Raw genomic sequence first — 26,100 nt, forward strand, 5'->3', positions numbered from 1 at the left:
TGTGTATGAATGTTGTCTATATGGACTTCCAGAAGACATTTGGTATGATTGAACACAGAACACAGTGTATAGAACTGGAGGGAACCTGGTGACATGGGTCAATAATTGTTTGGGAGGCAGGAAACAGATTAGAGATTAATGGCTGGAATTTCCACAGGCATCGGGACCTCAAAATCAGACCCATCTTGGGTTCTAAAGCCCATGCATGTTGCCACCTGGGAGGCGGTCTCCTGTCTGGCCAGTTCGAAAAGATGGTGGGTGAGTTCCTGAAGATGGGAGCCCGGTAAGAGGTCCCTCAACATGGAGGCATCAGATAGAGAGGCCAAAGTCATTAGGGTCGTTGGGATGGCAGGGAGACCTATCCCTCCACAGGAGTAATGGCAGACTCTGTTGTGGCCTTCCAGTGCATGGCACTATCATTGGGCATGGAGCCTTTAGTGATGGCCACCTGGACTGCCATTGGGAGGGTGCCTTGATTGTGCTGGCACCTTCACACACTGGCAGTGGCCCCGGTGGCAGAAGTTGTTGGGGGTGGGAGATACCTACTTACACAGCCAGATGTGTCTGTTGAAAGGCAAATTAGATGGTTAAATGAGTTGCCTGGTGTCCCAACACTTTGGTAGTTAGATCTTGCAACCTTGCCATTTTCACATACATTCAAAATATCTCAGCAAACGTGTTGCCATCTATATCGGTGTCTGTTTTCCCAGATGCTTAGGTTGATATTGGAAAATTTTAAGTTGCTTTTACTATGTCTTCCCAGCATTTTATCTGTCCATCTGTGTTGCATTATCCAAATTGCAAATCACTATAGGTTCTGGGAATTCTATAATCAGGCAGGTGAATAACGTATCCACACCAACGTATGTGGACTTCATGAACAATATTTTTTTTGAAAAAGGACTCAAGTTCAAATGCTTGTGTTCATGTTATTTTACTAGTGTTACACATTGCTTACGGGTTTGAGAGCAATAATTCAAAAATCAACAAAGTTATGTGATCAACAGTTCAGTTTGTACTTTTCATTTTTTAATTTGAGAGGTCAGATATTCAAAATCCAGGAAGCCCAGATAATGTTTTCTCTGGGATATAAAAGTAACATTATTTTGTTTAAGTCAGGAGCATTCGGGAAATCCCAACAGAGGAAGCAATTTAAAACCTAAGAAGTAACCAGTTACTCCTGCCAGTTTGATGTTCTTAAACAAGAACAGATGGACTGTTTTTGCAAAGAATTAGCTTAGTTCGTAGAATTGTGATATTTTTATTATTTTGTCTACTTGCAGTTAGATTATATTGCGACTGTTTTTATGTGTGTTCATTTTTATTAACAGATCAAATTACTTGATATTTTAAACTTAAAACAAGATCTCATGTGATGCTCTATTGCTTTCAAGGACTGGAGTGAGATCTTATGAAGGCCTAAGTCCAGTAGCTAAAAGCAATTTCCAGACAGGGTTTGCTCTGCGTTTCCCAGATGCATTACCGAAAGCTTACCTAGATCTCGCGGCAAGGGAAGACACTCTCAAAGGTACGAGAAGTTGGGTCTCACCCATGAGAGTGATCCAAGCTGCAGTAGAGAGTTTAAAAAAAAATAAAGACCCAAAAATGTATCTGCTTAATAAACAGCAGCTAACACCTAAAACAAGGTCTGCTCTGGTGTTATTCTGCACCTTCTGGAGAGCAGGAGGATCCCATGGAGGTGTGGGATTGAATCATTTGATGAAATAATCTAAAGAAGGGTTCTTGTTATCTTGGGGGCAAACTACAATATTTACCTAGATATCAAGGCGTGGAATCATTGCAGAACACAGCAAGTTGGGAATTGCCCGTGAGAGAATCTGAAATAGAAAACATCCTGAAATAAAATGGATTTAAATAGCTAACTCTCTACAACTTGAAAAGCTTTGTCTTCTATCACCTCCATTAATCCTTCTGTTCAGCATCCATTTTTGTCTCTAAAGCAGTATGACATTTACACTGTGTTAAGGTGCTATATAAATGCAATTTATTTTCTCCAAACTCTTGTTCAAGTCATGGTCCAGTGTAAATTGTCAATCCTAATTAGATTTTTAATTAATAACAGTAAAAGATGTACGATTTTGAAGGTCTGGGAATAGTCTCCCTCAGAGCAGAGGAAATTAAGGGGGAATTTTGTAAAGACGTTCAAAATGGTAAAGGATTTTGTTTGAGTGAATCAGGAGAAACTGTTTCCACCAGCAGGAATGTTGGTGACCAGAGGACACTGATTTCAGGTTAAAGGCCAAAAGGACATAACTAAGTTATAGAGAGGTTTTTTTTTTTAACACCACTGTGATGACTTGGGTTGCACCACCTGAAGGGTTGGTGGAAGCAGATTCAGCAATAATTTTAATCAGGGAATTGGTTAAATGCGTGAAGGGCAGAGCATTGCAGAGCTAAGGGGGAAGAGCAGGGGTTAGTGGGACTAATTGGTTAACTCTTTGAAAAGGTTAGGATGGGCTAAAATGGTTCATTTGCTGCAAGACTCTACCAATCTCCTATTCAATGCGAATATATTCCTGTTGTTGGTGATAGTGAGAAGTTGTGATTTTAATTTTTTTTTCTAACATTTTACGAACCACTGCTTCACTCCCTTGTGAGCCACCGTGATGAGCACCATTCAGATGTGCACTCAGGGTATTGGATGTGTTTGTGACGTCTGTCGTGAAGGCTTGCAGACCATGAGGAACTTGTGTATTTAGCATATGTAATGAAAGGAAAGTCCCATGAAGCAGATTACCTCGTTAAGGAGAGTCAGAATAAGTACACTAAACTAATAATCCAGAGTAGTGCCCAGATCGAGTTTAGTCTGGTCTGCCTTCATTGCTGCAAAAAATGAATAAGGCCCATTCGTGCTCTGAGGGAATTAAAGCTTGCATCACTTTAAGGTCAACTCAATGTGAATCATAAAAGAAGCATTTTATCTTTCAATTGGGTTGAAAGGAAACATTTTATTTTACATTTTCTAACTTCCACGCAGCTATATAATGCATTATTGTGATAGAGTTTGGGAAAATTTTTGTCCTATTGATTACTGCCAATCTGCATTGTGCTTTTTTTCATGCAATGCGGGGTTGAGTGCTGACCCACCCTAATTAAACTGAGTAGCTTGCGATGCCATTTCAGTGGGTGGTAAGAGTCAACCACATTGCTCAGAGTCTGGAGTCACATGTAGGCCAGACCGGGTAAGGATAATAGATTTCCTTTCCTAAAGGACATTAATGAACCAGATGGGTTTTTACAACAACTGATGATTGCTTCATGGTCACCAATATGGAGACTAGCTTTCAGTTCCAGATTGAATTTAAATTCCACTCGCTATCATGGTGGGATTTGAACCCATATCCCCAGATCATTAGCCTAGGCCTGTGGACTACTAGTCCAGTGACTGTACCACTATCGTACTGTCTCCTCTTTTCATGTTATTGATTGTTTCCTGTCGCTATGGTAATGTTTTAAAGGAAGAATTTGCAAAACTCAGTATGAAGCACTTTTTATGTTGTACCTTTTTCACTGTGGTTCATTCCTATTTAGAACATAGAACATAGAAAGCCACAGCACAAACAGGCCCTTCGGCCCACAAGTTGCGCTGATCATATCCCTACCTCTAGGCCTATCTATAGCCCTCAATCCCATTAAATCCCATGTACTCATCCAGAAGTCTCTTAAAAGACCCCAACGAGTTTGCCTCCACCACCACCGACGTCAGCCGATTCCACTCACCCACCACCCTCTGAGTGAAACACTTACCCCTGACATCTCCTCTGTACCTACCCCCCAGCACCTTAAACCTGTGTCCTCTCGTAGCAACCATTTCAGCCCTTGGAAATAGCCTCTGAGAGTCTACCCTATCCAGACCCCTCAACATCTTGTAAACCTCTATCAGGTCACCTCTCATCCTTCGTCTCTCCAGGGAGAAGAGACCAAGCTCCCTCAACCTATCCTCATAAGGCATGCCCCCCAATCCAGGCAACATCCTTGTAAATCTCCTCTGCACCCTTTCAATGGCTTCAACATCTTTCCTGTAATGAGGTGACCAGAACTGCGCGCAGTACTCCAAGTGGGGTCTAACCAGGGTCCTATAAAGCTGCAGCATTATCTCCCGACTCCTAAACTCAATCCCTCGATTAATGAAGGCTAGTACGCCGTACGCCTTCTTGACCGCATCCTCCACCTGCGAGGCCGATTTAAGAGTCCTATGGACCCGGACCCCAAGGTCCTTCTGACCCTCTACACTGCTAAGAATGGTACCCTTCATATTATACTGCTGCTTCATCCCATTGGATCTGCCAAAATGGATCACTACACACTTATCCGGGTTGAAGTCCATCTGCCACTTCTCCGCCCAGTCTTGCATTCTATCTATGTCTCGCTGCAACTTCTGACATCCCTCCAAACTATCCACAACACCACCTACCTTGGTGTCGTCAGCAAACTTACCAACCCATCCCTCCACTTCCTCATCCAGGTCATTTATGAAAATGACAAACAGCAAGGGTCCCAGAACAGATCCCTGGGGCACTCCACTGGTCACTGACCTCCATGCAGAGAAAGACCCCTCCACAGCCACTCTCTGCCTTCTGCAGGCAAGCCAGTTCTGGATCCACAAGGCAACAGCCCCTTGGATCCCATGCCCTCTCACTTTCTCAAGAAGTCTTGCATGGGGGACCTTATCGAACGCCTTGCTGAAGTCCATATAGACCACATCCACCGCTCTTCCTTCGTCAATGTGTTTGGTCACATTTTCAAAGAACTCAACCAGGCTCGTAAGGCACGACCTGCCCTTGACAAAGCCATGCTGACTACTTTTGATCATACTAAACTTCTCTAGATGATCATAAATCCTGTCTCTCAGGATCCTCTCCATCAACTTACCAACCACTGAGGTTAGACTCACCGGTCGGTAATTTCCCGGGCTGTCCCTGTTCCCTTTCTTGAATATAGGGACCACATCTGCAATCCTCCAATCCTCCGGAACCTCTCCCGTCTCCATCGACGATGCAAAGATCATCGCCAAAGGCTCCGCAATCTCCTCCCTCGCCTCCCACAGTAACCTGGGGTACATCCCATCCGGTCCCGGCGACTTACCAACCTTGATGCCATTCAATAGTTCCAACACATCCTCTTTCTTTATGTCCACATGCTCGATCCTTTCTGTCCACCGCAAACCAGCAGTACAACCACCCAGATCCCTTTCCACCGTGAATACCGAGGTAAAGTATTCATTAAGCACCTCCGCCATTTCTAACGGTTCCGCACAAACTTTTCCCCCTTCACCTTTTAAGGGTCCTATGCCTTCACATCTCATCCTTTTACTCTTGACATATTTGTAGAAAGCCTTGGGATTCTCCTTAATCTTACCCACCAAGGTCTTCTCATGACCCCTTCTCGCTCTCCTAATTTCCTTCTTAAGCTCCTTCCTACATCCCGTATACTCCTCTAAATCCTTAACACCTCCTAGCTCTCTGAACCTTCTGTACGCCTCTCTTTTCTTATTCACCAGGTTCATCACAACCTTCGTGCACCACGGTTCCTGTACCCTACCAACACCCCCCTGTCTCATCGGAACGTTGTCATGCAGAGCTCCAGACAAACATTCCTTGAAAATCCTCCACTTTCCTTCGGTACTTTTCCCCAAGAATGCCTCCTTCCAATTTACCCGTCTAATTTCCTCCCTGATTTATTTATTTAGTTCTTTTCACTGTATACTAATACATGTGACAAATCAAAAAAAAATCTTATGTGCTTTGTAAGTGAAAAAGATTCATCCTTTGAGTTGTGCCACCCTCACTGTTCCAATAAAACTGGTGCCTTGTTCAATGAGTCACTGTGGAAAGTGACACCTACATGTAATTTTAATGATTCACATCGGTTAAGATAGATACAGATTAACTATATGTGCAGGGTAAATCTTGCCTTTTTCATCCCAACAATGTGCTTAAACCCGATTTTTAAACACTTTGGCACATCAGATAACGTGACCTCTGCAGTTTGAAACACCTTTCTTCTTCCTTGCTCCCCGTGCCATATACCCGTGCAGTGCTGCCTTGCTTTATTGGGAACTGTTGGCTAACTTGGTAGTGAGTCCAGGTCCAAGACTTCTCTCTTTTCCTCTATGTGACCCTTTCTCCACACATCCCACAGAGAGCATTACGTATTAGCATTGTTCAAACAACAGTACCGCTTCACTAAACAAAGAAAATACTGCCGATGGTATCATTTAACACCAGACTGAAGTTGTGATTAGATTGTGTGGATTTGCAAGAGTTGCAAAATATATTTGTTGTCGCACTGTCACTGCACACAGACAGCTACTGACAGCATTGTGATCAGAATGGGATGGCTGAAGTTCCTCCAGTGTTAGATAATGCCAGCCACTACCACAATGCAGTTTTGAGGGAGTGCTGCACTGTCCAAGGTGAATGAGATGTCTGCCCCCTCAGGTGGATGTAAAAGATCCCACAGTGCTACTTTAAATAAGAGCAGGGGTGTTCTCCCGGATGTACTGGCAAATGTTTGACATTTGACCAGTGTGACTAAAATAGATGATCTGGTTGTTACCATGTTGTTGTTTGTGGGATTCTGCTGTGCACAAGTTGGCTGTCTCCTTTTCCGACATTACAACAGTGACTAAACTTCAGTACGTAATTGACTGTAATGTACTTTGTGATGCCTTGAGGTTCTGAAAAGCTATATAAATGCAATTTATTTCATTTTGTTTTTGGTTCAGATAAGGAGCAGACTAGTAATGTCCATTTGTTGACTGTCTTTGCGTATCTTTCCAGTGGTATCTGTGAAGGTCGGTGCCCACAACCCTAATCACAAATGTAAATTGGAAGCAACAGTGCGTACATAAACTTGCAAAGGAATATCTGAAATGTGTTCTGCAGTCTGGAGAGAGAAACTGTCAAAACACAACATGACTGATCTCCAGAATTCATTCTGTAGGAATGTAACATGCTGTGTGGGAATGTTCTTGTTGCTCGCGACATTCTCTATGCAAGTGTAACTCTGCAGATCTGTCACCAACACAACAGCCTTTTAGAACATAATTTCTAATCTCTGAGCTAGGCAGCTATCTTGTTTGGGGTGAGATTCATTATTTTTCTCACCTTTTAAGTCCTGTAACATCATCAATGGGGCTGAAAACTGGCTGCTGGGAGGGGTGACCAAAGTGCCAGTTGCAGCATTGCACTAACAGTGAGATAATGAGCTACACAGCCATTTTGTAACATTCACAACATAATGCCAATTATTTTGCCTGAATGGGTTCTTTTTAAAAACCTGCACAAATATTTCTATTTATAACATTCAGCTGATTTGTGGTGGCATCACTCATTAGTTGAGGTGAGAGAAAGTAAAATCAGTAACTGATCACTTTTGTTTATGGATATTGGAGGACGGGTGAGTGTGCCCTGTAGTTGGGCAGCCTGCAGATATTGAGGGTCAAGGCAACTTGGGTGACGTATCTTAGGTAACTATACAATGGCGAACAAAAACCTTAAGTGAGGGGGATTTTAAAAAATGTACCAGTCTCACGATGTCAGATATATTTTTAAAACATCTTTCCTTGCCATCTTTATTCCCCTTTTTCTATACAGTAGTGCATCAGGTGCCGTGCCAGAGGTATATTCATTTCTGGGTCACTAATCAAGCAGATTATAAATAAACTATATAAAAACTAAATACTGCAGATTCTGGAAATCGGAATTAAAAACAGAAAATGCTGGGAAAACTCAGCAGGTGTGGAAGCATCTGTGGAGAGAAACAAAGAGTTAATGTTTCGGATCTAAATGACCCTTCTACAGAACTCAAATTGACATGAACAAGGCAGCAGTCAGGTAAAGCAAGCTGTGGGATTAGAGCATGGATGTCAGTCGGACAGTGGAAAGCGAGTAGCAAGTTATAAGCCAGCAGTTGAACAGAGTAAATTCACAGCAAGTGTGAATAAAGCTTAAGAAATTCAAAGCTTCAGTGCAGCCTTTAGCTTGAATGGTTCCCTTCACACATCGAGTTATTTATAGTGTGGATTTTCTTGTAAACTGTACAATAGATAATGCTGGCCAAGACTGAAATGTGGGTACAAACATAAAATGACAGCCTGGCACTAAAGTCTGATCTGGTGGAGAGGCTTCATTGTGTTATCTTTCCTACATAAAGAAAAAATAATCTGAATGAACCCACAAATCTAACCGGGGAAAGGAAACACCTGGACTGGGGCAGAATTAGTAAGCAGGAGTTTTGAAAGGATTGGGTAGTGGCATTTTGTTTTCAGTGTTGATTGATAAAGTTTCATTTTGAAATATTCTCTATTTGTAGAGCAGGAGTGAGATTAGCCAGAGTGATTGGATATCATGTGATGCAGACCATTTTGTTTTGCAATTGCAGTGGAGAAACAGTCCTTCTGTAATGAATACTTGGCAGAGCGATACAACCTGAGAGTTAATGAAAGGGTTCAGATATTATGAACTATCAGTGTAAAACATTTGTTCAGTTACTTTCCTAAATGCATTAGTTCTGATCAATACAGTCAGTTCTTTTCAGGGTCTTGGAATTGGGCAGCAGCTTTCAGTATCACTGTGCACCCTCTCGTTGCAGTGTCATCTTCACACTTGAAGAAGTACCTTGTGATGGTATCAGATTTGTTAATTGGCAAGTAATTTGCAGTTTATTATCCAGTTGGTCTATAATATATGTGCTAGTTCTCGAGGAATTAAGGGCTATGGGGAGAGAGCGGGTAAATGGAGTTGAAATCAACCATGATTGAATGGTGGAGTGGACTCGATGGGCCGAATGGCCTTACTTCCGCTCCTATGTCTTATGGTCTTATGGTCTTATAGTGTGAGTGTACAGAGCCTATAGAGAAGTTTTTATTAAGTATTCATCACCTACCCACATCCCCCCCAAGACGACAACTTGCATAAACACCAACAAATCAGAGCTGGATAGTATTTTTTTTAAAGTGTTTATAAAGAGAGGAAATCAGCAATTAATACTTTCTTAACTCTAACTATTAGAGAGGGCAAGCAGCTGTGGAACTGGGGAAATCACCAACAGCTGTACTTAGCCCATGGCTGACCCCAGACTTATTTGGACCAAATCCCCACAAGGATTGCATGAGAAGTGTCTTTAAAGCTACATACCAGTCAGTGTCTAAATATCAAATCAAGCTCCCCATTCAGAATCAACCTTGCACAATGCCTCAGGGGACTGGCCTGTCATTAATGCTTTACATTCTATTGATTCTAATTATGAGTGAAGGTTACAGCAAGCTGTAACCCTTTGACTATCGAAGGAGTATTCCTCACACAGGATTATCAGCCTCGCCTATAGAATGCTGTTAAATGTAGGTCAGTGCTGTGGATAGTATGGCACATTGTTGAGCTTTATAATTGGTTTAATGCGAAGTAAAAACTACTTTTTCTGGTACTCTGAATGACGGTGTTTAAGTTTCCATTTGGATCAATATAGGTCATGATCATAAACTGATATTATTTCAAGGAAGTGACACTGAGAAGTTGTAAGTTGCATCGTTTTTTTTCTAATTAATATTGAAATGGATCACAGTCTCACAGCCCCAACGAGGATGATTTTAATTTAACTTTATCACTTCAAATATTTGAATATAAATTGGAACAACAGCTTGCATTTATAATGTAGTAAAATTTCCCAAGGCGCTTCACAGGAGCATTATCAAACAAAGTTTGACACTAAGCCACATAAGGAAACATTAGACCAAATGTTTAGTAAGGAGGTAGGTTTTAAGTTTTTATTTGTCATTTTTTTAAAGCCGTGTCTTAAAGGAGATGAGAAGTTTAGAGAGGGAATTCCAGAGCTTAGGCCTTTGTCAGCTGAAGTCTCAGAGCAATTAATACCAAGGGTGTTGAGAAGTCCAGAATTGGAGGAGCTCGGGGTTATCAGGCGAACATAAATAGGAGCAGGAGTAGACCATGTGACTTAGTTTGCTGGTTGATACAATTATGGTTGATTTTCTAATTCAACTCAACTTCCCACCCTCTCCCCTTGATTCCCTGACAGACCAAAGCTTTTACAGTGGTTAGCACTACTGCCTCACAGCGCCAGGGACCCGAGTTCGATTGTCGGCTTGGGTCACTGTCTGTGCGGAGTTTGCGCGTTCTCCCTGTGTCTGCGTGGGTTTCCTCCCACAATCCAAAGATGTGCAGATGCGCCTAGCATTGGCCATGCTAAATTCTCCCTCAGTGTACCCGAACAGGCGCCAGAGTGTGGCGACTAGGGGATTTTCACACTGGCTTCATTGCAGTGTGACTGTAAGCCTACTTGTGACACTAATAAATAAACTTTACTTTTACTTTATCTTTCAGTTTGAAACATACGCAATGTTGGGATAGAGAATTCCAACGATTTGCAGCCCTCTGAGTGAAGAAATTTCTCCCAATGTTAGTCATAAATGACCAGCCATTTGTAAGGCTGGAGGAGATCACAAAAATATGGAGAGGTAAAGACCAGGGAGGAATTTGAAAACTAGGAAAATTTTAAAATGTGTTGCCAGACCTCAAGTCAATTCTGCCAATGAACACTGAGATATAACACTGGCAGCAGTGCTTTAGATGATCTGAAATTTAGAGGGTAGAACGTAGGGTGCCAGCTAACAGTGTATTGGAATAGCTAAACCTAGGGATACCAAAGTCACTGTGAGTGACACAGCAGCTCTGAGATTTGGACCACAATCTGACTAGACTGGGTCATATTCTAGTTTTCTTTGACCTCGAGGAGAGGAACGAAATACCAGGGAGGAGAATGAAATTGATAAATAGAAATATTCTGATATCAGAAACATTTAATTAACATTTTTGAAATATATACAAACAGGAGACTGATTAATCAAAATATTCAGTGATTTTAACAAGAACAATTACAGAATCTGCCACTTTAACAGCAGCTGAAATTTTGAACTAGACTGCTTGCAGACTAACCTCAATTATCAATGCTCCCATTGTCCGTAAAACGTTTCATGGCAGTTGGAATGTCAAATTAAGATCTCGGACAGCTGGTAATCTGATAAAGTAGGAGCATTCTTGATTAGGTTTTTGCATTTTACTTGAATCCGTTTTGCCACCTGTGGTAATCCATTTCAAAATGTTAACCAAAGACTTGAAAAATTTGCATTTATGTAGTTCCAAAACACTTTTCAGTTCATTGGGTAATGTTTAAAGTATGCATATAACTTGGCCGCCTTAAATATACTTTAACAAGACAAATACAAAACTTACTAATACTTTGTAATAACAGCAACTTGCGTTTATATGTGCATAGCTATGAGTGGAATTTAAAGGACTGTCTGATTTGTAACAATTGCATTCTGCAGTGTGCTCTGTGGAACCCCTGCTATTCCAGAATCTGGCAGGGGCCCTCTGTTATGGCTGATAATCGAGGCTCCACTCTAAATGGAAATACTGTTATGACCTTGACCTTTTTAACTGAACTGCCAACAGTAAGGAGAATACAATACTTTCCATTAGGAAATAAACTGTCTTGTGTTCTCTCCTCAGGTATATTTAACAGTCCTGAAGCATGGAGACTCTACAACACTAGACGCAATGTTGAAAGTAGGTGGCTGCTTCTTTGTATTGAACTTGGATGGGATTTTCTCTCTCCTTCTTACCAGTTTACTGTCTTCGCATTTTAGTAAATTCACATTTAAACCAGAAAGACACCAGTGGTATAACATATTTTCAGATTTCTCCTGAGCCATCACAGGGCAGGATTATCCCAGAAGGGATCCCCACTTTGTTCTGAGCGTTGGCAGATTGCCACTTAGGAGGGACTTAGCTTTGTTGAAATTCCAAAACCCCTGTCTCACCAGACTTTCCTCACTCAAGCTGGGTGAGAGTTAAATTGCTTTGTCGGATGATTCCTATTCCAGCACAATTGTCCAGGGGAAGTTAACCCTTCTGGACAGTATACTTACATGAGAGACCCCCCCCCCCCCCCCCCCACACCCCCCTGCCCAAATGCAATGCTGGGGAACCAGGAAGTTATGGCCCAATGCTTTCAGTCAAATCAGCAATAGAAGCATCCGGCAGTGACTGAATGGGAAGCCAGAAAGAGTGTTGACCAATATTCATATCGTTGATCGCTATCCAGTGATCCTTATTTTTCATAGTTACATCACTTATTGGTAATGCAAAGTTTTTTTTTCAACTGTTGTGGACGCAATAATAATTTCTTCAAACCATCCCCAGCCGTGTTCAGAAGTTCCTTAGGATAGTGATCCTTATAGGAAAGGTATGATAGATGAGGATAGGATTTTCACAGTAGGAGATTAGGGACTTTTCACAGTAACTTCATTGCAGTGTTAATGTAAGCCTACTTGTGACACTAATAAATAAACTTAACTTTTTTAAACTTTCAACTTTGATTGAGTTCAGCTGTTGCCTTTTGCAGCTAAAATGCCTGTTGCTCCTCTTCAGGAGTCACAATTAAAAGCTACTTGGACAAGGGTGCCTAAGGATGCCAGGCACCCTGAGTCATAGTCTGTGATGGAGATGATGCTTTCAATAAATAAAACTGCCGATAAATTTTACATTGAAAAGATATTCAGTTCTCGGATGCATTTAATGTTTTGGCCGGTCCCACGGAAAAACAATTGAAGTAATTATGCCCCTTTTTAAAATATCAAACACAACTTTCAAAATGTCGCGTTTCTTGTTTTTGTCCAGCTCTCCATTTTCATCCTAAAGTTTCTTGGTGCAGAATTTGGTGACTTACAACTGTGTTGCTGTCTTAACTGAGACACACTAACGTATCCCTGGGGAGAGATTGTACCTGGAATCCTCGAGGCCTGTGTTGTTGTGCATTGTCACACAGACATCAGGAGTGCTGTGATGTAAAAATCCATTGCTGCAGAAAGCCATTATAAAATGGTAATGAATATTTCACACCTAAAACTGACATTTCACTCAGTTTTTGAAACTGCTGATTGGAAATATTGTTAATGCCACCCTGTATAATAAATCGAATCAGGACTTGATGAGTATTTCAGAGGTTTTTTCCAGTCGCCGTTTCAGCTCCCAGCCTGTAAGGTGTATGGGGAGGGACTTTGTCAAGATGTAGAGATTCTTAGTGGAATAGAAAAGCTTAATGCTGAGCATTATTGTATGTTAAAGCAGGACAGTAAATGGCAAGATCAGGACTACCGGGGAGCATATCTTCCTTGTATATCTTTATCAATGCCAAATTTTATTTATAGTCAACATGGTCAAATAAACAGTTAGAAACCTATTTTTATTTTTCAGCAACATTGGTTAAGATCTGCACATTTGCTCCATTTAGATATTTTCTGGCTTTTTTACAGCCTGTAAGTGTACGGGATATTGTACGGGACAACAGTGCCATCCATAGGGTTTGGTTGTCATTACATATTGGCCTGTGCAACCCCAATGATAAAAATATTTCCAGAAACAAAATACAATGGGACTATGGGGGGGAATTAGTCAGAGTTTGTAGAGAGAAAAGTCAGGATAACATTTCAGGTAAAATCTTTCTGGATGAAATATTTGCCTGTTTTGTGGACTGTGTTGCTAAATCCCCTTTGATGGCCTGAAAATTTCATTAAGAAGGAGCTTGCATCTGCCATATCCTCAGAACCAAGTCTCACAACACCAGGTTAAAGTCCAACAGGTTTATTTGGCAGCACAAGCTTTCGGAGCACTGCTCCTTCCTCACCTGATGAACGGGCAGTGGTCCAAAAGCTTGTGCTATGAAATAGACCTGTTGGACTTTAACCTGGTGTTGTGAGACTTCTTACTGTGTCCATCCCAGTGCAACGCTGACATCTCCACATCCTCAGAACGTATTCAAATCCTTCACAATCAGTAAAGCCCTTTTGAAGTATAGTTGCTATTGTAACATAGAATCTAACTCACAAAGAACAGTGAGATAAGTGAGCAGACACTCTGTTTTAATGCTGTTGATTGAGGGATAAATATTGGCCAGGTCACCAGGAGAACTCCCCTCCTTCTCTCTCGAATTGTGTCACTGGATATTTTATGTTCACCTCTGGATCTGTCTTGATTTAATATCTAATCTGTAAAATGGGACATCTGCAAGTGGAAGATTTGATTTGATTTATTATTGTCACATGTAATCGTATGCAGTGAAAAGTATTGTTTCTTGCAAGCTATTCAGGCAAAGCATACCGCTCATAGAGGAAGAGAGTGTGCAGAATGTAGTGTTACAGTCATAGCTAGGTTGTAGAGAAAGATCAACTTAGTGCCATTTAAAAGTCTTATGGCAGCAGGGAAGAATCTGTTCTTGAGTCGGTTAGTACGTGACCTCTGACTTTTGTATCTTTTTCCCGGTGGAAGAGAGTATGTCCGGGGTGCGTAGGGTCCTTAATTATGCTGGCTGCTTTTCCGAGGCAGCGGGAAGTGTAGACAGAGTCAATGGATGGGAGGCTGGTTTGCGTGATGGATTGGGCTACATTCACGACCTTTTGTAGTTTCCCTCAATTGAGCACTTGGGAGTGTCAGGCTGGATTATGTGCTCGGGTCTGGAATAGGGTTTGAATCCACAAGCCTCTGACGCTGGTGATAATGCTACCCACTGAGCCACGGTTAACATTAAATCAATCAAAATGGATATTGGAAACGAGACCAACCAAAATTGTTGCCGCTGAAATTGGGTGTCGGTTATGAACCAATTCCTTCATCTTTAATGGAGTATGCAGAAATTATTCTCTTACCTTTTCAAAAAAAACAAACTTGTGTCAGTTTATGGGAGAAATGAGAGCAAAGGGAAAAATCTGATAGGGGTGCTGAAAAGTGATGGAGTTTTAAAAAGGTCAATCCAGAAAAACTATTTCCACTATTTTGAAGAAAAAGGAAGAATTGAAGGGAAGTTTTTCTTTACACGAAAAGTCATTAGGGCATAGATTGGACCATGAAAAATAGTGATAAAGCAGAAATTATAATAGCTTTCAAAAGGAGAGTGGATACATACTTGAAAAAAGAAAAATTGAATAGATTGGGGAGAATGGAAAGGGGATTGAGACTAATGGATAGTGCTTTGAGAATCAAGACATTTACAATGTGCTAAATGGCCAGAACCCGTGCTTTAAAATTCAGTGCGTCTAATTTCTCATAGTTCGCAAGGTAAAGAACAGAGGGCAGTTGGAATCTGTGGAACTCTATCCCAATGTAGTACAAACACTATCTTTGTGAGATGAGGGAGAAATTGGAAAAGTGAGGTGGTGAATCCAAAATCTGATGCTGGTCCTTGGCCACCTGTTGAAGATGATTGTACAAATAAAATAAATCCCTCCGTTAGAGGGAAGTTGCTTATGAATGTAATATAATGCATGTTTTCAAATGTTATTTAAAGTATTGTGATTAGATGCCATTCCCTTTTACAGCTACATAACCAAGCAGATCTACAGGAAGAGAAGGTTCGAATTGAACGGTTACTGGGTGCTATCTCACACCCTGACCTCATTCAGAAAGTTTTGACCTTTGCTATGTCGGTATGTTATTTCTTACTATCTAACAAATGATTGTCCCAGGTTACTTCCATTTCAGTTTCCCTGTTGTGCATTAAATTGCAAATAACACAGAAGTGCACAACACAAAGGTCACAGGAAGATCTTCACTTTACCCTACTTGCATGTGTTCCATCAAATAAAACACTAATGCTTGAGAAGACCCTTCAGGACTTCACTATGTTTTTATGGCAACTTGACCCAGTATCTTCTCATCTGAAAATAAGTACCTTCTTTCACAGTTAGTAGTTTCTCCATTGTGCTGTGTGCCAGTCATGTTTTATGGTACCTCCAGTACTCAAATCTCCACTGTAAAATAAGTAGTAAATTCAGATTCATGTTTTATCTTTTGGCAGTTCAAGGATTTTTGGTTTTATGGTTTTATACCTTTAAAACTAAACATTCTCTTCATAATGCCTGATTCCTTTGCTGCAGAACCACTGCCATCTGCAAAGTGAGTTTCACTTGAACTTGTCTGTGATATGATGCAAGGAGGATTGACGCATCCAAAAAGTTTAATTAGTGGACCATCTTTAATTCCTGTCATTCCTCTTCCCCTTTTTCTATCCATGGATCTCAAAGCTGCACTCTTTGATACAGGACCTCACTGTACATATCACTGTACGTCGACACTTCTCCAGTCTTTACCCTCTCCTTTATTGACATAACTTTTGCAGCAAATTCCAAAAGGACAAGTCCTTGGTACCACAGACAATGAAAGACCCACACCTGATTTGGGTCATTCCTGTGAGCAAACCACAGTTACTTGCCATTTGACCAGTTGTAGGATGTAAAGTTGAGTTTATAAATGCTTTAGCTGATAAATATTCACTAAGTACTATTGGCTACTTATAAATGAAGGGGCGGAAAATCAAACTACTGCACACTAAGTTTCTGAGGAAAGGACTAGCTAAACATAATGGTGCTGTTTGTGGCTGACAGCTTATTCTTTTCCCCATCCTGGCCTTCATCTTATCCAAGCCATGGGGAAGTTCTTAACATCTGATGGGTATGTGTCCCTGACGTTGAGAACTCGAGATTAGGAATTGCCGTTATTTGCAAATACTTGATAATATATTGTTACATTACTGATGTAATTTAACATGAGCTGTAATGTAGCTTTTAATTTTAAGGGTGAATTACCTCATCAAAATTCTATCAGGAAATATTCTGTGGAATCTAAAATTGACACAGCTACCAGTCACGGTATCTGTGCCGTATTTCTCCGACAGGCACACAAGCTGTAGTGCCCATTTGAGGGTTTAATCCTGCCATTGTTGAGAGACATCTTCTTGAACCCTTCAGAAAAGTGAGTTGGGTTTAAAACTCTGATTTTAGGATGTTTTGGAGTTAGAAAATATCTCAAGCTCCCAAATCCACCAACATTTTCCCTTGTAACAACTGTCAGACCCATGTCTGTGCCATTTCCCCTGATGCGCAGTCTTCTAACTGGTTGGTCTGCTCAGGGGCCTAAACCACAGGTTTTCTGTCACTCTTTTTCCCTGCAGGATCTGCTCACCACCAGCTGGGAGGGCGCGACATTCTCAGCCACGGTATTCTCCATGAATGATCCACCGAGATGAGATGATCCACTAACAGGAGATGCGCTTATAGGGGGTGTGAGCAGACTACGCTTTGAAAAGAGTAAATCAAAGAAAAATTAGTGTTGTTGGAAACTTGACTGATGCAATAACCTTCAAATTTGTGTTTTACTTTTTTTAGTTACGTTAATATGAACATGCTGGAAAAACATTACATAGACTTTTCATTAAGCTGTACTTGAGTAGCGTTTATAGTTTGTTTTCATTTGCAGCCGAATTGTGCAAAAAGAAACATCCTGTAGATTTTGCCCTTGTTTTAAGTTGAGGAAGTTCAGTTAAATGAGGCTTTGTGTCCCTGTAATGGTGATGGACCCTTCTGTCCAGTTGGCAGTGCACAGACGAGATCAGCTGATACTACCCTGCTGCCTCTTGCAAACGAAAGTTGATTTTGTTCTTGCATTCTGCATGTACAGAAATTTAGTGGATACGTATCTACAAGATATTAAAGTTACATTTGTTTCTTGTATTATTCTACACATCATTTCACCATTACGTTTTGTTGCTAATTCTCCTATTGGTTATAAAACATCCTCTCTCATTGCAACTTCATTGGGAATGTTGCTTGTACATTAAAAATCTCACATATAGTGCATAGTTTGTCTTTGTTGTAATTACTTCCTCTAACACTTTCCCTATCGCACCTTGCTATACAATTGTACTTACGCAGCATTTCCTCTCAATTTATATGAATCTTGCATCTGCCTACACTTCTGTCAACTTGTTCCGCTATAAACTTTGAAGTCTACAGTTATAATACAAACTCCCTACCTCAGCCTGGTACACCATGAGTTGCTGTGGTGCCCCCACTGACAGGAGGGTATCATTACACTGTGACAAGTTTACATAGACAATTTACATTCAGTATACACAGGAGATTATTAGGCAAAAATAGAAGTAAGGGCTCAATATATGACTTCACAAAGGGAATTAAATTGTATCAGTGCACCATGATTCAATTGTCCATTGCCACTGAGCCCTGCTTGACCCAAGATCTGACTCCGGAAGTGAAAGCCACTGGAGATTGGCAATACTTGAATTGACGGTTGTTGAACTGAGAGCTTGGATAAGACTGAAAGCTGTAGGAATCCTTACTTCGAAATACGTAGACATTGCACACAGGAACAGGTCATTTGGCCCAAATGGTTTATGCCCTTGTTTATCTTCATGCAATCCTTCCCCCACCTATCTAATTCTATAAACATAACCTTTTATTCCTTTCTACCTCATGTTTATCTAGCTTTCTCTTTAATGCACCTATGCTACATGCTTCAGCTGTTTTCCTCTTTGCATCCACAGGATTTTAAAAGCTAAGTAAGATGTTACCTAACCACTTCTGTTCTTTTGTTTTAACCTGGGTGCTATCCTGCATGTGGGCAAAGCTACTGGTTTTCTAAATTTGTTTGGAAAAATACTCAAAAGTTCAGAAATTCTAAAACAATCCCAAGCAATGAAAGTAGAATTTGTACTATTCAGATTATAAAAACATTGAACCCAAATTATAGTTTCGAGCAAGACCTTGCATATTATCAGTGTTCTGTTTTCACATTAACATGCAATTGCTAATATAAACCCTAAGGAATCGATAAAAATCTTGGAACATAATATAAAAGATTAAACGTCTCCTCTCTCAAACCAGTGGCTCTGTCTCTACGTATTCATTTGCTTTTAAACAAAATGCCAGTTGAAAACAAATGAGACGGAAGGTGGGAAACAATCAGAATGAAGGCAACTGTGTTTCTTTCCATCTTTCCTCTTTCTCTCTCACCCCTTCCCCATAGGAAACAAAATTTTATTGTTGTGCAGTACCGCCTAACTTTAATCTTAGCCACCAAACAGATGGACAACTTTCGGCACGTGTTTTCTGTAAATTTCTGATGCTGAATATTATGAAGTAAAATTGAAAGGCAGAGCTTGGTAATTGAATGCATTGTCAATACAATGTCCAGGAGGTACACTTAATGAGCCCTGTTTTAGATGCTAAGTTGCTTAATTTTGGGGAAGGCCAGAGACCAGAGTCCCCAGAGATGAGGAAAAGGAGTGGGAGGGAAAACCACTCGCATTACCCACTTTCTTCCCTTTCTAGTGACTCTGGTTGCTGCCGCAGTGAGTCTTTCCACAAAGTCTGTGTGGACATCAGCTGAATACCATCAGCAGTGATGTCCCGATGGAACAGAAATGTCTGGGCAGGAACCATTGGCCCACTTGGATGAGGTGGCACCAGGCGGTCATTGGCTATGAGCACTATACCTCAGCATGAGTCACTACCTTTAGTGAAGAAATGGAGAAGATAAAGATGTTCTGGCCTGTGAGCCATAAATACATTGTTTGTTTGGTTTTATTTCTGTACACAGTGCTTTAACCTCCATGGAGCTGATGCACAGCAAAGGGGGAGAATGCTTTTTTACAAAGGGTTATTTTGATCTTAACCATGTGCTCTTGTTGTTGTTGTAGGAGGAAGTTCGTCCACAGGATACTGTTTTTGTACTCGGTGGTGTGTCAGGTGGGAGTTTAATGGGTAGGAAAACTGCCTGGAAATTTGTAAAAGATAATTGGGAAGAACTGTACAATCGCTACCAAGGAGGCTTTTTAATATCACGATTAATCAAGGTAAACACAGAAAAAGTATTGTCCCTATTTCTTTTACTGTTTAATTTCAAGGACTCAACATTGCCTCCTTCAGCAGGAATATCTAGCTATTCAAATTACCCCACAATGGTGAATCTCACACTTAATGCAGGTGAAATAAAGGACTGACCTTGCAGAGGAGAGTGGTAGAATTATGTCCTGCCATACCACAGTGTGGCACATTGATGCAGTCATGGTGTTCGGTTCAGAACTATTACTTTTTAAAATATACATGCTGCATTATTCCTGCTGGAAGTGTCCTACAACAAGAAGAGCTGGGCAACACAGTTGAGTTGTAGATTCCCGAATTGAGTTTGCTGCAGATTATTTTAATCTCTGCACAGCTTATGTTTCCATTTGTGGTATCATTGAGCTGTCTGCCAAGATGTCAGATCTTGTGTTTCTTGAACGGAGCTGGTACATCTGTGATCTCGTCAACTGAGACTAAGCTGCTGCAACAGAAGCTTCAACTCCAAGAAATTTAAGATGGCTTTTAAAAAATATTTCTTGGGCGTTTGAGGAATATGATTTGTTACCTACAATCAGAATCACTGGATATTACAATGCCATCACTAATAGTCTCCAACTTTAAAAATATACCCCCCTCCCCAATGGATATCTGAATAGAATTCCAGCTGTGTGTTTTCTCTCATTGGCAACATAATAGGTTTAATTTTTCTCACCATTAACCTTGGCATCAGGAAAGTAGTTTCATTGGAACCTATTTTACCTTGAGAGCTTTGACAGGAAACCAAGGCTATCCAACCATGTGAAGTTACAAGTTTATTCATTAGTCACAGTAGGCTTACATTAACACTGCAATGAAGACTGAAAATCCCCTTGTCGTCACACTCCAGCATCTGTTCGGGTACACTGAGGGAGAATTTAACATGGCCAATGCACCTAACCAGCACATCTTTCAGACTGTGGGAGGAAACTGGAACACTCAGAGGAAACCCACACAGACATGGGGAGAATGTGCAGACTCCGCACAGACAGTAACCCAAGCCGAGAATCAAACCCGGGTCTCTGGCACTGTGAGGCAGCAATGCTAACCACTGTGCCATCATGCCACCCAGTCAGGTATTTGCTTCTACCTGAGAACCCATAGATTTAAGTTGGAGCCCTTCCCATAGCCCCATCCGGCTCTCCTAATTCAGCACTGATCTACTTGGTTTATATATCTGTAATATAGCAAATATTCCAAAATACTCATCAAAGCAGAAAATTCAGCAATATACTAAGATGCTTAGTATAGTTTAAGGAAGAGGGATGGTGCTGTTTGAAGGATTGACCAGAGCTAGATTGTGAGGAAGTGTTATGGTTCAGGTCAGAAACTCCAAAGTGTTTTGTGGAGCCCGCCTGGATCAAAAGTTTTGCATCTTAAATTTGGCTAAATAAGTGTGGTATGTTCCACTTTGGGTACGATTCAGATGACCACTAGGGAGCTTTTATCAAACAAATTTTATTTAAGAATATAGTTAACATGTATAGTAAGAAAATTAGCAAGAACTTTTATCAATTACAAACAAGAAACAAAACAACCAGTATAATGTATAACCCTTAACAAATATATCTGATGTGTTCCAATCAAATCAATCATAGAATCATAGAAACCCTACAGTGCAGAAGGAGGCCATTCGGCCATCGAGTCTGCACCGACCACAATCCCACCCAATCCTGTAGAAAAAAACACCCTTTTCACAGGTTTAACACAGCAAAGACTAATGCTCACATGATACTGAAGTTGAGACCTTTAGATGAAGTCTGCAGTTCTCTGAATAGACTCAGAACAGTTTGAAGTCAGAACAGCTTCCCAAAACACCAGGGACTTTAGGCAAGCTGCCAAGAGCCGATTCCCCCCTTCAGAAAAGCAAGACCTTGCTTTCAGCTAACCAGCAGAATTTCCAAAACCAGAGAGAGAGACTTTTCAGCCTGATGTCCCTTCTAAAAACTGAAACTCAAACTAAACAGCAGCTCAAACTGAAAATGAAAGAACTCTTGTCACCTGACCTGCCAACCAGGTTTTCTCCTAACAATGCAGAGCCATAAGCTGTAAAAATAAACCCCCGTTTAAGTAGCAATAAAAAGACTCTCTCAGCCCGGCAACAATGAGAAAAACAAACTGAAAAAGTTTGCTTACGACTGCAGAGTACATGATTTTTTAAAAAAAATTCTTAAAGGTACACTAACGTCACAGGGGAAGCTCCTGAAGGTGATGGACATGAGAAAATTGTTGTGGGGTGGGGGGTGGAAGTAATGTGACATTTTTGGGAGTATTGGACTAGAATTGCTGAGGGTTCTGCCACTCTAGATAAAGCATGAGGATGGAGATCTGTGTAAGCCAGAGCACAGAGGAGGCTACAGTGGTCTGGAGAAGGCTACAAAGGTAGCAAGGGACAAGGCTGTTGGAGAGATCTATAGGTTATGACAGATATGCTGAACTTGATGTCTTGGGGAACCAGTGAAGGTTGGTGAGGACAGGGGTCATAGTCAAGCAGGGACATCACCACAAAGACTGCAACAGTTCAGGAAGGTGGCCTACTTGTACCTTGAGAAAAATGGGAATGAAAAGGAAGGCTGATTTGCCTGTACCAGGGACATCACATGACAAAATATTTTTCAAAAACACCCAGATGTGCAGGATATTTGAAATTTATATTAATTGCAGTTGGTGTTGGATGAACAGTCAAGCAGTATAATGCAGTGTAGAATCAGGAATCATGGTGGAGAGATGCAGCTGGATATAATGGAAGCTAGCTTCACCCATGAAGAGAATATATTGCCATATAAAAGAACCCGGGGACCCTAGGAGCACTCCAACAGCTTTTGTTTTGCAAAGTTAAGGAAAAGCAACCCAAGGCATTACACAGAAGTTAATCAAAATAAATAGACACTGCACCAAAAAGGAGAGATTGGGAAGGTTTGTCAAAGAGTTAAGTTTTAAGAAGATTCTGAAAACGTCAGGAGGAGGAAGAGGAATTTAGAGAGGAAATGCCAGAGAATGGCCCTAGAGAGTCAAAGGCATAGCTGTTAATGTTGGGGCATCATTAAGGGATGTGGGTTTATGCAAGAGTTGTAGGAACAGAGAGTTATTGCATGAGGATTACAGGAGAGTGAGAGTACTTAATGTGCGGCAGTCAGATCTGGATTGTATACCAGATTTGAGTGACTGAAGATAACCATACCATCTTTCTGGATGGGAGACGGCAACATCTTTTGCTGGGGACAAGAGTATTAAAGGTGACAATGAGAGCATGGTTGAGAAAGGAGCTGTCTTGCACTGCATGGTGATGGTTGGAAACAGCCCCACAGGGATATTACTAACTGGAAAGCATAGCTTGCATTACTTTCACAGCCTCAGGAAGTGCCAAAGCACTTTACAGCCAGTGAGTACTTTTGAAATGTAGTTAACTGTTGTTATGGAAGAAACAACAAACAAGGTCCCAATGTGATGATCTGTTTTAAATAATGTTAGTTGAGGGATAAATGTTGGCCTGCGATCGAATTGTTGCACGGGATCTTTCATATCTACCTGGGAGGGCTTGCAGGTCCCTAGATTGACACATTATCCAACAGACAATCCCCTCTGACAGTGTAGCACTCCTCAGTAATGCACTGGAGTATCAGCCTACATTCTTTGTAGAAGTCTTTGGAGTGGGAATTGAACCCACAACCTTCTGATTCAGAGTTGATTTGCTACCAACTGAACCATGGCTGACGCTACACTATCTCTGGAAGGTTATCCTAAGGATTCCCTCATTAAGTTATTTTAATAGCTGTAGGGTTGTACCATTTTAATAAAGGCTTATTATTGTTTTATTACCAGAATATGAGGCTCCAGGATCAGTTTCTGAACTGAATACTGAGTCCTGTTTTTTGTACAGGGAGATCCGTTATTACTCACTCACTAACTGCTATTTTACCTTCCACATTTAGCTAACAGTCGAAGGTTTTGCCGGTGACAAGATGGCTGCTGACATCAAGGTAAAAAGGAACTCTCCATTATTTGCATGCACTATAATGGCACATTTCAAACTGTAGGGCCTAGCTGTAAATGTTACAGAATTTCTATCCCAAGCTGCGGTGTTAACGATGCTGTTTACATACCATAATTCATTGATCTCAAATGAATGAGAGGTAGGGTGGTGTAAAATGGGAGAGTTAGCTCCGTACAACTACAGGAATCGTTTGTTAACTTTATTCATGTTATTATCTGTTTGGTGGCACAGTGGTTAGCACTGCTGCCTCTCAGCACCAGGGACCCAGGTTCAATTCAGGTCTTGGGTAACAGTGAGGAGTTTGCACGTTCTCCCCATGCCCATGTGGGCTTTCTCCAGGTGCTCTGGTTTCCTCTCATACTCCAAAGACGTACAGGTTAGGTTGATTGACCATGATAAATTGTCCCTTAGTGTCAGAGGGATTCGCAGGGTAAATATATGGGGTTACGGGGATAGGGCCTGAGTGGAATTGTTTTTGATGCAGGCTTCATGGTCTAGGGTTTCTGTGATCCTGCTGCAGAGTAGACTGATGACTACAGCATGTCATCACTCCCCGGTATCTCCCCTTCATTTCACAGCAAAATCAGACCCTTTACTAACTTACCTACGCAGTTTAGTAAGCTAGTTAAGAACCTGATTTGATTTATTATTATCACGTATTAGTATACAGTGATAATAAAAGTATTGTTCCTTGCACGCTATACAGACAAAGCATACTGTACATAGAGAAGGAAAGGAGAGTGTGCAGAATGTAGTGTTACAGTCATAGCTAGCGTGTAGAGAAAGACCAACTTCATGCTAGGTAGGTCCATTCAGCAGGGAAGAAGCTATTCTTGAGTCGGTTGTTATGTGTCCTCAGACTTCTGTACCTTTTTCCCGACAGAAGAAAGTGGAAGAGAGAATGTCTGGGGTACGTGCGGTCCTTAATTATGCTGGCTGCTTTTCCAAGGCAGCAGAAATGTAGACAGTTTCAATGGGTAGGAGGCTGCCATGAGTGATGGACTGGGCTTTGGTCACAACTCTTTGTAGTTTCTTGCGGTCTTGGACAGAGCAGGACCAAACCAAGCTGTGATACAACCAGAAAGAATGCTTTCAATGGTGCATCTGTAAAAGTTGGTGAGAGTTGTAGCGGACATGCCAAATTTCCTTAGTCTTCTGAAAAAGTAGAGATGTTGGTGGGCTTTCTTAGCTAGAGCAATGCTACAACTATATAACCTATACCAATATCTTCTTAAAATAGTGTGGCACTAGTCACCTAAGAAACGGGTTTAAAATCGCTGGCTCTGGGAGGAGGGGGTATCCAGGACACCCAAGGTTATGAGAATTCAGTACTTTCTCCATTTTTTGATTTACTAGTTGATTACCCCTGTTCATTACCCCTGTTCATGGTGAAGCTTTCCTTGTGTAACTGAGTAACTGTCTTTTGGAAATTAACACAGGGAGAGACTGGTAAATGTGTCAGTACTTGCTGGGTTCTTTCCAAGAACTTGTCGATATTGAGGGGATCTTTGGGAATGTTTCAATATTTTTGCAAGTTCCTGAAATCATGTCAATATTTGCAATGGGTGAATCTGAAGTCACACAAGTATTTAAAATGGGGGAATCCCTCCGATCATGTCAGTATTTGCAGGTGGGAGTTCAGAAAACTGCATTAAAGTTTGTAGGAGTTCACCGGGGGTCCTGGGATCTGAGGCTGCAAATGAGTCAATGTACTGGCTCGCCACGTGTAAACCTTTCTATAAAAAACATTGACCTAAAGGGGTACGGTGATTACCACTGCTGTCTCTCAGCACCAGGGACCTGGATTCAATTCCGACCTTGGGTGACTGTCTATGTGGAGTCTGCATGTTCTCCCCGTGTCTGCGTGGGTTTCCTCCGGGTGCTCCGGTTTCCTCCCACAGTCCAAATATGTTCAGTTAAAGGAACACTGATGCTATCAATTAATTTGCAGGGATTATAGAGGGTTAATTAATTGGGTGAAAAGGTCTGGCATGCAGATTGGTTACAATTTGATCAATGCTTTTGCTGCTCATTGATGGTAAGTGAAGCATAAAAACTTGCGATTACTGTGATGCAGCCATCATAAACCCGTGCAGTTTGTTATCTAGATTCATGTACTGAGAGCTCTAACCAGTTGTGATAGGGTGCTTAGAACTACAGCTATCTCGTTATTTCAAAACGAATTAATAGTCTAAACTGAAGGGGAATTACTGTGACTGGTAAGTGATTAATGGTTCCATCAATTGTTTATTGATTTTTCTCTTCAGAGTTTCCCAGAGGCAGTTTGCATGAGATCTTTCTCTTGCTGCTGTGACTGTGGTTCAAAAAGGAAACCGTT

The 26,100-nt window shown here is 41.2% G+C and overlaps 1 protein-coding gene across 2 annotated transcripts in view; it reads left to right on the plus strand.

Moving 5' to 3' along the window:
- The window catches only part of npepps (aminopeptidase puromycin sensitive), a 202,250-nt gene that overhangs the window by 162,508 nt on the left and 13,642 nt on the right, over positions 1-26,100 (plus strand). The window contains exons 19-22 of one of the 2 annotated variants that reach the window (XM_078224181.1): positions 11,550-11,606; positions 15,413-15,520; positions 19,588-19,743; positions 23,701-23,748. In XM_078224181.1, the coding sequence (XP_078080307.1) occupies positions 11,550-11,606; positions 15,413-15,520; positions 19,588-19,743; positions 23,701-23,748 (369 nt within the window). Of the gene's footprint in view, positions 1-11,549; positions 11,607-15,412; positions 15,521-17,043; positions 17,190-19,587; positions 19,744-23,700; positions 23,749-26,100 lie in introns of those variants that run through there. The other variant, XM_078224182.1, reaches the window with a different exon arrangement.

The sequence above is a fragment of the Mustelus asterias genome, chromosome 11 (assembly GCF_964213995.1).
Source record: "Mustelus asterias chromosome 11, sMusAst1.hap1.1, whole genome shotgun sequence".
In the NCBI taxonomy this organism is placed as follows: Eukaryota; Metazoa; Chordata; class Chondrichthyes; order Carcharhiniformes; family Triakidae; genus Mustelus; species Mustelus asterias.